Raw genomic sequence first — 12,353 nt, 5'->3', positions numbered from 1 at the left:
AACGGTTTTCTTAATATTAGGCCTATACGCTTCAGTGTGAAGAGTTGCACTGATCTGACATGTGTGCCGTCTTTTGAAAAACAGACCCTCTACATGTATCAAAAATGATTGCCATGATAATACTCTTAGTAAGCCTAACAATCCAAACCTCAGTTATCTCCCAAAAATGTGACTTGTGCAAATGACTGTAAATGCAGCACTCTGCACTGACACTGGCACCCTTCCTAATCTCAATCTAATAATTCTACATCCTGTTTACTTGATTTCATCGTCAAAAGCACCAAGAAGAAAACGTTTTGTTCATGTGAATTCAAAGGGGTCTGTGGCGCGCACATGTTTTGTATTGATCAAACGCCTCCCTCTGGGAAACATGATGTTACAGACTCCTTTGATTCTTTTTAGCAAAGGATGCAAATCAGGGCTGCAGGATTCAGTGCAATCAAATCGAGATAGCAAACTTGAATGGGTGCAAACTTGAATATGCAAATGCTGCATATTTTTTTTGTGTGTGATATGTCTTGTGTATAACTCCTGCTAACCCTGTAGTTTACATCGTTACAAACTTGTTCTGAATGAATGCCATTCCCGTATTAATTCAGCGGCTCGTATTTCAGTCTCTTCTCAAATGTCAATGCTCCTGGACATGTGTAAAACACTTGCAAATCAAATCATAATCATTGCACAATGAAGATATTTCCCCAAAACTGTGCAACCCTACTGCCAACATTATTGTACAGTATTTGCATCGTCCAAGGGAGAACTTACACTCTGCAAGCTTGGACTGCATCCAAGGTGTTTAAGCGGCACCAAAGGGGGCCAGAGACTGTGGATCAATCCGAAAAGCCGGGTGTGCCTGAGGAAGACAGGAGGAAAAGAAGATGAGGTGAAGGTGAAGAATATTAGGGATTGGGGTTACTGGAGATGTAAGGGGGGGTGCAGAAACTCGTGACTTTTCTTGTTTTTTTTTCTCCTTTCTGGGAAGACAAAAAGCTTTGGCAGGCAGTTTCACTTCCACAGAAACACGAATCTGTTAAGGCAGAGCTCCTTCTCACGTCACACAGAATGAGCCGAGCAGCAAGCCGGGGCTGGCCGGGTGCGCGCGGGATGAGGGGTGCTTATAGCAACATCTCATAGAATAATGGGTGGGAACAAGATCGCTCCCATGGCTGTAGAAGTCGTAATAAAAGGTACAAAACGAGACATGTTAATGATGAGAGAGGTGCACTGCTTGAACCCATTCTACCCATTGTGTCATAGCTTCAAGTTTACCTGTGTTTATTGTGACGCATGGCTGCACAATTAGCGGCAATCTAATCTAAATCATACTTTTAATGGCAAAATATTGACACTACAAAAAATGAATATCAAGCATGGGATTAAATAACTTTAATTGAGAAGATGAATACATTTTTTAGCAGTTTTCATTCATTTAGACTTTTTTTCCTGAGTTTGAGGACGTTTCTCACGGGTTCTGAGTTAATCTCACTTGAAATAAGTATTAAAGTATTAAGTATTTAAGTACACAGCACTTAAGTATTGTAGTACTGCCAATAGGATGAGGCAAATGACAAAATGTATTGAAACGAGTCAGAATCAACTCAGAACAAGTGAAATGAGAGTAGCTCAAATGCCCGACTAAATCTGAACTGGTCATGACAACTCATTCAAACAAGTATGTCCAACTTGAGACATTTAAACTAATCTACATGTACATATTTTGAAGTGCAGTGGATATTATATCGTCTGTTGGCAATAAAATATCGATATATAACCTGGTGATACAGTTGTGTAAAGCTCTACAACCATGTTCTGAAAAGTATGTGATTCTTGTTTGAGTTTCAATCGGCAGGAAAAAAATGAAAAAATTACTGTTACTATTTTCCAAAAGTGTGCAGCCCGAGGAGAGACTCTTTGGCCCACAGGTAATTTTTACTTTTTACCTTTAAACTTTATTGATGGCGTTATTTTTTGTTTGTTTTATTACTCTGACCATAGAGCTCAAGCATTAAGTCAGTTACAGTTAAGACAAGCTATTATCTTCATTTCTGGGAACTTCTCTTCAAGTTCATCGTGACCAATCGTTGTTACTTATTCATCCATGTGGGTGCTGCCATATCAGCCAGCGGTTCACAACCTGTTAGTCTGCCAGTAATCACAGGCTTCCTTTGTGTGAGACCGGTTCTGCAGCCTGTTCCAGTGTGGTGCGAGCTGCTGCTGCACAATGACAAACTAATGGACTCCCTTCGCCTGGGATTTTAATCCTCATCTTACTGACGGGCCGATAGAACGTTTGAGAGCAACTACTGACAGTTTTAAGCTTTTGCACAAGAGTTTTACCTGAAAGTGCACTCAAGAGTGTTAAGAGTGTTAAGGATGTAGCGGGTTTCATTTCAAATCAAAATCTGTCAAGAGGTTTTACTTTAGTTAGATTAACGGGAATTTGACAGTGTTTCATTGTAAAATAGTCTTATTGTGTTATCTGCACTTGTTTCATCTATTTAGTTTTAATGTCTTTCTGGCCGCGGAACATGGCATTGGTTATTTGTAATAATGCTTTTTGTCTCTATAAAAGTAAAGCATGTCCACATTACTACTAAAAATAATAAAACTGACAGGAATAATGAGTGACTATATAATTTTGAATGTTTAACCGCTTAACTCCTGCCTTAAGTGAGCAGATTTTCTCCAGTTCAGCATTACCCAAATCTTAAAGCGACTTGGCTTTGGAGCTTGCAGCCTATAGCCCAGTGTAACGGCTCATTGGAAAGCCAAGACCGACACAACGGATCTAAGATTTTTCCTCATGTTGTCGTCACGTTTTCTAGATGCTTTTTTGTCAAGCTTTTGTTGAGTTATTGTTGCTTTTTCCTCACTTCTTTGTTGCTGTTTTGGCTGCACTTTCATCCTTATGTTTTCAAGAAGCTTTTAGATTTGGGTAATGTCGAACTGGAGGTTAATGCAGGTGTATGTCTTTGGTGATATTAATGTAAAGTGTTATATTTGTCACCTGCAATTATACAATGAAACTGCATAAATCCTGGCTAGTTCTGAGCACTAGCAGTTTACTTGACAAGGAGTATTTTGTGTATAAAGAAAATGTTTGGGCAGTGTCAAAGTCCAGGAATGAAATAAGATCAGATAAAGTAAATGTAGAGGTGTTGGTGATACAGCATCGTCCAATAACTCGGTGAAATGACACCTATGACACGGCTAGGGCAGATGGGATATCGACATCGTTCCCATCATTTCATTCTAGGAATGAATTTGGAAGTGTGACTGGTGGTGGTCAGAGGCTGTTGCCCTGTTGGTCAGCAGTCAGTGCTATTTGGCAGCTGTGGTGCTGAAGTTACGGACCATCTGATTCACCGAGGGGTGAATGAACCCAAGTGTGTGGCCATGTAGAATAGATAACATTATAATGCCAATCTGGGCTCGACTTGCATTACATTTATTTTTCTCCACATATTGATCTTGATTTCAGTGAAAGAACTTCAGTGAAATGTAAGCTTCACATTTTTGTTGTATTAAATGATGATAAGTTGCACAGCCCTTCACGTCTCTTCACCAGGTTTCTTTCCACTAACGCACTTGCAATAAAAACAGATGGCTTCACCTCTTTTTTTATTTGTGGGCCGCGCCTCTTTTACAGGTGGAGCATGGTATGTGCTATAATGATAAGATCGCTTATACAAACTCCTGGAAAAGCCAACTCCAGACTTAACCCAACAGCTAACTAACTTAAATAAGAAGCCCAATTGCAAAGACTTGAAGGTGGGCCATTCATGGCAGTGCGGCCCCAGACGACCACAGGACAACGTGGTCCAGCTGCGGTGGTATTTGAAAATAACGAGGAGGTCAACATGCCCTGGGACCAGCCTGTGAATGTTCTCCCCGGTGTTCCCGTGTCCCTTCTTCATAACCGTTTCTAATCTGGGCTGTCGACTATGGAAACTCACAAGGGAATCAGAACATGCACCTCAGTGTCACCTTTCATGTAAACACAGTGGCACTTGTGGCCGGCCCCGGGGGTAATCTACTTCATGTGAGCAGCGAGGCCTAAGGATCTCATTGTGTTGTGTGCTCTAAATCTGGGCAATGCCGTTTTAAAAGGGCGTTCGAGGATAAAACCAGGGCTATTTATTTGCTGTTGGACAAAGTTCAAATCGGATTCCTGACTCAGCTTTAAGATCGGGCTGTACATAAAAAGCCTGCAGGAGCATAGTTGCTTACATACATATACAGTATCAGATCAGGACAGGGCTAGAAGACGCTCACCCCAGATGAAGGTGAAATGAGGAAACTTTATATAGAGGGACTTAAAACGGACATGTGATATTTTGCGTTTTGTCATTAAATGAAAGTGTGTGTTTGGAAAAGACACTTGACAATGAAAGACTGCTCTATTAAGCATCACATTTTGCTTGGCGTGTCCTCCAGTGACAGCAGGGGGAATTTTCCAAAGAAAACACAAAATACAAGACACATTTCTAGTCACCGGCATGCTTACGAATGGAAGGTGTCGTGATGAAACCAGTTTGAGTGCAAGAACGGCTCAGAACAACTCCGGCCATGGCTTATAGACACTTCCATATTCTATTTTTACGCAACAAAACTACAAATCGTAGGTGAGCACTTACGAGCAGTAACGACCAAATGAAACAGATTTACTCAAAACTGTGTGAATGACGCTAAATACTACTGCTTTTGATGAGGGTACATAACATGTTAAAGCAGTACTAAGTAACTCATGCCCCTAGAAGCCATAAGCGCCACTGCAGGTGTCGTAGTGTGTTGCGTTTTTTACTCATTAAGTGTCTGTGAGAGTAAATACTACGCTGACAGAAAAGACAAAGGGAGAGAGGGATATTGTACATCCAATTACACAATGGAGATAATTCATTTCACTCAAACTTGGCTGTAAATACTGTTTAAGTGGCGATAGCCCGCAGTTAGCTTTGCCCGTTAGCCTGTTAGCTTCTTCTTCGTGATTCCATTATTGTGTATTGGTGACTCCGACCCGGTGTAGGGAAGTTGCAAGCATGGTTTTCTGGCCAGAGACACCAAGGGGAGATGAAATGATCCCATTAACATTTGTATTAACTCCAGAGGGACTATGAAAAGGACTTATTAAAGTAAACAAGTTACTTAGTACTGCTTTAAAGGTCCTGTACCTTTTCCATGTGGTAAAGTTACATAATCCCCCCCCCCCCCCACCCACCCCCAAAGTATATCATGAAAGCAGTACGTAAAACTAGACCACCACATACGGTTTACAATGTAGTGTTAATTTAGTTTTGGTGATCACAAACACAGAAGAACAGCTAATACGCAGAAAGATAATGGTGTTGCCGCGACGTTCCGCTCAGTAGTCTCAATGTTGTCAAACGTGCAAGAGAAATTAATAAACCAGAGGGATCATGTGGAAGCTGAAACGTGCTGTGGTTGATGCTAACAATGTGAGGCGATAGTGGGTGCATGGTCTTTAAATGTCAAGTAAGAGGCCATGTTATTAAAAAGCATCGCTATAGTAGCAAAAAAAGTTACTTCTTGATGCTTGATGTGTTGATGCCTGGTGGGTTCTTCTACGACAGCACTACATAATCATTGTGCTTTACAGAAAATGTTTGATGCAGCAAAATTAATGAAAAAAGTGCTGTTTAGGCAGCGGTATAAACAAGGCTAAAGTGCTGGAAGTGATAAAAATGAATGCTACCCTATTATAAACTCACCTTTCTTTTCCCCACACTTCAAGTAAAATGATTTGGTAGAAAAGGACAAAGGAAATGGAGTGAACTGTTTTCACCTCTCTCGTGTGATGCGCTGCACCACTTTGATGGCCCTTAGCAGACAGGTCTTCCCCTGCCACATCTGGCAATACTTCTGAAGGTCATCCGTGGACGCCAAGAGGTGCAACTGAACCACACTGAACATCCCGTAGCTGTCCTGGACCAGAACACACAGCCTGCGGGAGGACAGTGGGAGATCAGGAAAATGTGGCTATGACAAAACCCAAATACAAATGGCCAGTCACAAGCCATTGATCTCTTCGTGTGTATTATATTCAAAGCACAGATACATGGGCAGGGATTCTTGTGTAAAACTGTGACCTGATGTCAGAGAAGATGAAAAGACGTACTGTAAGGGGAAAAACAAAGGCATTTCCACTATGTTTTGGAAGGAAAATGACTGTCAACATAATATTTAGCAAATGTTTTATATATTTCCTTAAGTGTTTTCAGCATATTCATAATAGTATTCCTTTCAGTGCAGAATTTAAAGCCTCACTCTTAACTCTGCAAAGCGCTAATGCCTTCTGGCTGGTTAGACAGGCTTCTGTTGACAGAACGGACCTTTGGCCCACAAAGTGAGTAGTAAACTGCTCAGTATTCCTGCACTCTACTGCACCCAGTGAGTGAAACGCCGCTACTGCTACAGGCCGCTTTATCTGAGCCAGTCAAGCCCAGACACAGCCCCTGGTTTGACAAGCAACTGCCAGGGAACAGGAGAAGGAAAACAGAGCAAAGGAGGACAGTCTGTCTGCCTGTCGTGCTTGTGCCTGCATGCGCACATCCTCGATGTTGGGAACGTCTGCAGACAATTTTCAAACCACCTGATTGAGTCTATAAGCGTCCTCAGATGGTAAACATGGGGTCTGTCTGAGGTTGTGAAGAGACACTTGAAAATAACCATGACGAGGTTTTATTTAGCACAACGGTTTGGTTTATAATAAATTGAATATCGGTCTTTGGCTGAATTCACTTCTTTTCATTGGAATATGTAAATCAGTTTTGAGGCTTTGAACTGTCAACATGGGGCTTAAGGGTCAAAGTGTGCGGCTCAGCTCACTGTGGACATATTACACGGTGACAGACCGACACCTTGGGAAGTAAAGCCAGACAAGGTTCACGTGTCTGCAGCAGTAACTAAAAATATAAGCATTACCTTAACAGACTTATAACGGCATATCTTACCTTACAGATTATAGGACAAGTGGACAGACAAAGATGGACGTACAATTTGAAAATAGCACTGAAATAATACTGATGTGCCTTTGCATCATCACTACAGAAAATAATACCTATGAAGCACAGTTAAATATTCAATTAATTATTCATAAAACATTTACAAAGCATTCCTCATTATTTATCATTGTTGGTCGGATCATGAATCTTTAGGATCTGTAAAATAACATTCATGGGCTTAGAAATGAATGAAAATGATAATAATGAAGTGTTATAAAAAAGTTGAATTAAATACTGCTAAAGTAAAGTGTTCAAGTTGCATCAATGAATACTTTTGTCAAGGCTTAATCCTGGAGATTCAGGTTTGAACTTGAAGTCTGAAATCTGATCTTAGGGATTTCATCTAAGAAACGCCATCAAGTTTTCTCCCAGTGAGACTTCCTCCACTCCGAAAGTGCTCAATATCTGCCTGTTCTCCCCCGGACCCTCTTCCTCAAACCCTTCCCTCTCTTCTATCCCGGGCTTCCCACTGTCGCAGTTTTTTAGGAATTTGTTTTCGCCAGCAATCACAGAATTCTGAGCAGGCCAGTGTGCTTCCAGGAACTACACTCCAGCGAGCACACACGAGCACGAACACACACACACACACACGACATGCTCCCTTGCACACGCGCCCCACACAGGCAGTCCCATGCACATTACTTGGCAACGCACCAAGTCGGCGAGAGCAGCACATTAAGAACACAGAGGAGAGGCCTCATTGGTGGAAGGGGGGCGGACAGGCGGGGATTCTTTCCAACGCGCTGTCCACCAATCAGTGCGGAGAAAGTGATAAACACGGTTGTAACAGGATCCGAGGGGCACATTGTGTTCCCTGTCTAAGAAGAGGGGGGGGAAAAAAGTAGCCTCTCCGCACTTCCTGCAAACAGTTAATCTTCTTGTTTATTCTTTTGCAGAATTTACGGGAACTCGCGGCGTAAATATCATACTGGCCTCCTCTCCTGCGCATGTTAACGAGAGCTAAACAACAACAATGAAAAAAAGATCAAATGGGCAATGCTAACCAGAGAGTTGACTCACTCACTGGAGGGACAAACCATGCTTTTCCTTAAAGTGAATGAGGCCAGAGCGCTGCAGACGGAACTGCCCTTTACAAATGTATGCACAGAGCAAAACAAGAAGCTCGAGGAGTGGGGTTTCAAGGCATAAACAGATAAGCTTTTAAGAAATGATTTACTTAAAAGCACAAAAACAGGATAGCAAACACTATAAAAATAGTTTGTTCCTTATCTCCTTCAGCTTGTCCTAAATCCAATACATCTATTTAACATGATCCTGAAGGTGTTACAAATGTACAACAACAAAAATATATACACATTAAATGAAAACTTTTGATACATTGGAAATAATTAATTGAAATTGATTGTAACAAATGGAAAACAATGGTGATAAAAACCTTTGAATGGCAAATTTCAGGGAAAAAACTAAGCTCATTTTCTTTTAGGATGAATAAAATAATACATTTTGACATATTAAATTGAATTTGATTCAAACAAATTGAACATCTCTTGTTGAAATTGATACAAAAAGTTCTGCCCTATGCCAAAATTGAACCAAATTGTTGCTTAAAATTAAACCTTAACTTTCACTTTTGAAATATTGGTGGGAAAAGTTGTTAGGTTGGAAAATCATCTCTGATATAGCATAATTTGTAACACACAGATGAGATAAATGAACTATTAACACCAAGTGTGTTGGACAGATCGAAGACACATGGTGTTGGAGCCAGGGCAGTTTCCGGTCCAGGGCAGTATTTGTTTACGCGTGGCACCAGCAGCATGGCAGAGGGAAAGTATCACGTTTCAGACGGACATACGGTGTGTCATTGAGCCGGTCAGCTGACACAGGAGCCTCTGCCCCTGAGCCCCCTCCTCAGCCTGGCCCAGAGAGAAACACTTTCCCACTTATTACTCAGCAAAGAGCACAAACAAGCAGCAGCGGCCAGTGAAGGGGCAGGTGACTGGAGGTCACTGGGCAGGCGAGCAACAAAATACCTCTTTTCGAGGAACAGCTATGAATAGGCTTAACTGCAAAACATTGGATCTATTTCGAGTCAGCTCTGTGTGTTATGTTTTATTTAACAGAATAATTCACAAAACATTAACACAGAAAATGTAACCATAGAACAGAAATGGCTATTCATGGTTTCCTATTCCTGAGTATGTTTCAACATGCTGTTATTTGAGGAAAATATTTGGTGGCAAATACTTCATGTGGACATATCAAAAGGTTTATTTGTTGTTCCTCAACTTAATAATTATGTGATGTATAAATACATTGTCAACATTTTCTCACATTGTTTTATGTTGTGTCTGTTGCTAAACAAATCAGACATATACAGTATGGTTAAACAGTGACTGAGAAGTATTAAGAGCATTACCCCTCTAACATGAGTAATTCATCTACAGTAATTGAGTGCAAATATCTAATAGTAACATTACTCCCGGGACTGCCACACCCATATCCACCTTGGAATAATAAATAAATTTTCTTCCATAATCTGTAAATGTTTAGAGAGCCCTTTTGTTGGATTATTCCTTGATTTTCTCAGCGGAGTGAGAATGGGCAGGGCGCAGAACTCCAGTTTGTCAGTTTACAAGACTCTGAAAAGACCAGGCTGTCTCTCTGAAGAGTTGGCTCAAACAGTTCACAGAGGGACTGGAAACTATTACAAATGTTTGTGTCCTTTGTCAAACACTGCCATATGGTTCGAAAGAAAACAATTAATAAAACTTGCTTTGCTGGGAACATTAGATTTAATACAGAAACACAGTGTGCCACCAAGGGTACACTACACATGCTAAAAACCAAAGAGCACAGGTTGAAACCAAAGACTTTGGCTTTAACTGACTCTGTTTCCTCTCTCCATCTACCAGCAACAGTGGGAAATTAAGCAGGTTGAAAAGGCTAAACAACAACAAGGCTTATAGCGACATTAAGTGAACAGATCATATCTACCTGTTAGCTTAACGTCGCTATAAGCCTTGCTGTTGTATAGACTTTAGTGATGGCAGTTTAAGTGTTGAAATAGGCTGAACAAGTCTAGTGAAGGTGTACGGGCTTTAGCAACACTATATTCATATATATGTTGCGAATATTGTTATTTTCATTGTGTTATCCATTTAAGAAGTAAAATACAATAAGGTCAGTGAAAATAACAGATTATCGAGTTATGCGCACCTGGTTCGAGCGTTTTCCACGGTGGGGGCAACAGCGGTGGTCTTGATTCTGTGTTTGAGGATAGACCCGGAGCAGGAGTCCGGTGCTGGGATGGAGTAGACCCTCTGGACTACCACCTCAACAGACTGCCCCACACATCCTGCCTGCCCCAGGGCCTCGATGGCATCCAAGAGAGACTGGCAATGGCCTGGAAGGGAGAAGTGCCCCATAGCATGTCGGACATCCTAGCGAGGAGAAATATGTGTTAAACAAAAGGCATTGAATGAGAGGAAACAGTAGATTCAGGATGCAATTTATATTTATGTAGAAGTCTGAAATTATTCTCTATATACTGAGGCTTATTTAGAGGTTGCTCCTTTCTGTGTCATGGAGATACATTTAGTTCAGGTTAATGTCTATAAAAAAAATCAGGGTCATCAATATAAAATGAGAACAATAGAAATATTTTTTGTATCTGCTTGCTTTCCCACTTGAAAATTATGACCAACCTTAACAAAACGGCTAATGCTACAACAGTCAGCTAACAAGATGCTAATGTTGTATTAATGTTTCTCCACACTAGATATGATGTGGTTTTGTTAAAGTCTTATCATTAGATAAACTTCTCCACTGCTGTCTTCAAGTCATACCTGAACTCTGACCACTCTGGTCATCTCCGAGTTTACAGGTTGTAATTACAACTTCAAGCGTCGTTCTAAGGTATTTTTCTAAGTGGGAGGTCGGAAATTTACCAGTTACCTGGAATGCAACTGGTGACATAACTTCCTAGATAACGGCAGTTTTCTGTTTTATTCCTATGGAGCGTTAGCTGAAATACATATATATAAGTACGTGGAAGAAAACAGGAAGCTGTTGGATAATTATTTAAAACATATTAAAACTTTAGGGTTTACCGTTTAGACGTCGGTGTTTGTGACTCAATGTTTTGTCCTTGAAGCTAAAGGCTAACGTTAATATAAGGCTAACAAATGTTAAAGGGACTTTATAGAGTTTAAAAATGTTAAAATTTTCCTCCCCTACATGTTCCAGCAATGTTCTAATGTGTAGAATGAGCCCAGACCTGTTCACCACAACCGCCTCTATAGTCTGCACTGTCACTCAAAAAGGTGTTAATTCGGGTCCGAAGTGCCGTCCTGCACGAGCTTAATATAGAAGTTGCAGTTACACGTATGACCTGAGGTGGCATAAAATGGCAAACTTGCATCTAGCCCCTTTAAAATAGCTCCACAATCCTTTTTATAAAAACACTCAGCTTGACGTTATTTTGCTCCTGTTTTTTAAATCTTGCTTCATTTTGAATTTACGTTCAAATGTTGACAGGAAGTAGTCTTTACCCAACACCGGCCAACAGGAAGTTAGCCAAAAACATTCCGTGCACAGAGCCCATAAAACAAGGAGCATACGTTTCCAAAAAAAAACTCTGGCTGCACTTTTAGCTATGACTAAACTGCAGTTCCACGCAACGTCAGTCCCTCAGCAAAATATAGCAACAAATGATATAGTGATACCCCAGCATGTGCGCAGTAAAACTTGAGCACTTTTACCAACCTGCACACCTTCCTGTCACTCCTGCCTATTTTTACATGACTTTTACAAAAAGCATCGGCACAATACAAAACACACATAAAAGGTTTTACCTGTTTAGTACCGTCATCCTCAGTTGTGGTGCACATCCCCAGAAGCCCAAACACCTTCTCCAGTGAATATGGCATGCGCTTCTGTGCACTTTGACTCGGCAACGAAGCGACGGATGATTTAGAAGAAGCAGAGACTTTCTGGCTGAAGTGAGTGTTCAGGATAATGTCACAGTCGAAGCCTTCCACAGAGAGACTTTGCCTGTGTCAAAATATGGAAAATGCTGTCACTTTTCTGATAATGAAACACTTCTAAAATGATGGGCTAACAGATTGTATTTTCTTGTTTTAGAGCGCGTTTTTTAGTATATATATATATAAGAGTATATTGCAAATGTTTTTTTATTTGCTACAATGGCAGTCTGCATTGTTTCGCTTAGCAATCTCTTCCTATATATATGCTTTATTCAGGCCTTTTAAACTCTTTTTGATACCTAAGCATTGGCATTTCAAGCTTTATAACTTTAAAAATGTATGGAAAACGAGTATCCTGCGCTCCCAAAACACCTGGATTGAT

At 40.7% G+C, this 12,353-nt stretch overlaps 2 protein-coding genes across 4 annotated transcripts in view; both read right to left on the bottom strand.

Annotated features, from left to right (window-relative positions):
• mcm4 (minichromosome maintenance complex component 4) overlaps window positions 1-12,353 on the bottom strand; it is a gene marked incomplete at its 3' end in the record, with an annotated part of 54,089 nt that overhangs the window by 19,417 nt on the left and 22,319 nt on the right. The gene's annotated exons all lie outside the window — the stretch shown is intronic.
• The window catches only part of spidr (scaffold protein involved in DNA repair), a 32,638-nt gene that overhangs the window by 7,444 nt on the left and 12,841 nt on the right, over window positions 1-12,353 (bottom strand). For both annotated transcript variants that reach the window (XM_079569144.1, XM_079569145.1), the window contains exons 9-12: window positions 11,840-12,038; window positions 10,203-10,426; window positions 5,804-5,962; window positions 766-853 (exon numbers count right to left, since the gene is read on the bottom strand). In XM_079569144.1, coding sequence (XP_079425270.1) covers window positions 766-853; window positions 5,804-5,962; window positions 10,203-10,426; window positions 11,840-12,038 — 670 coding nt within the window. The remainder of the gene's footprint in view (window positions 1-765; window positions 854-5,803; window positions 5,963-10,202; window positions 10,427-11,839; window positions 12,039-12,353) is intronic.

This window comes from Gobius niger (genome assembly GCF_951799975.1).
Source record: "Gobius niger genome assembly, chromosome: 13".
Classification (NCBI taxonomy): Eukaryota; Metazoa; Chordata; class Actinopteri; order Gobiiformes; family Gobiidae; genus Gobius; species Gobius niger.
This window is presented reverse-complemented; position numbering and strand designations above follow the sequence as displayed.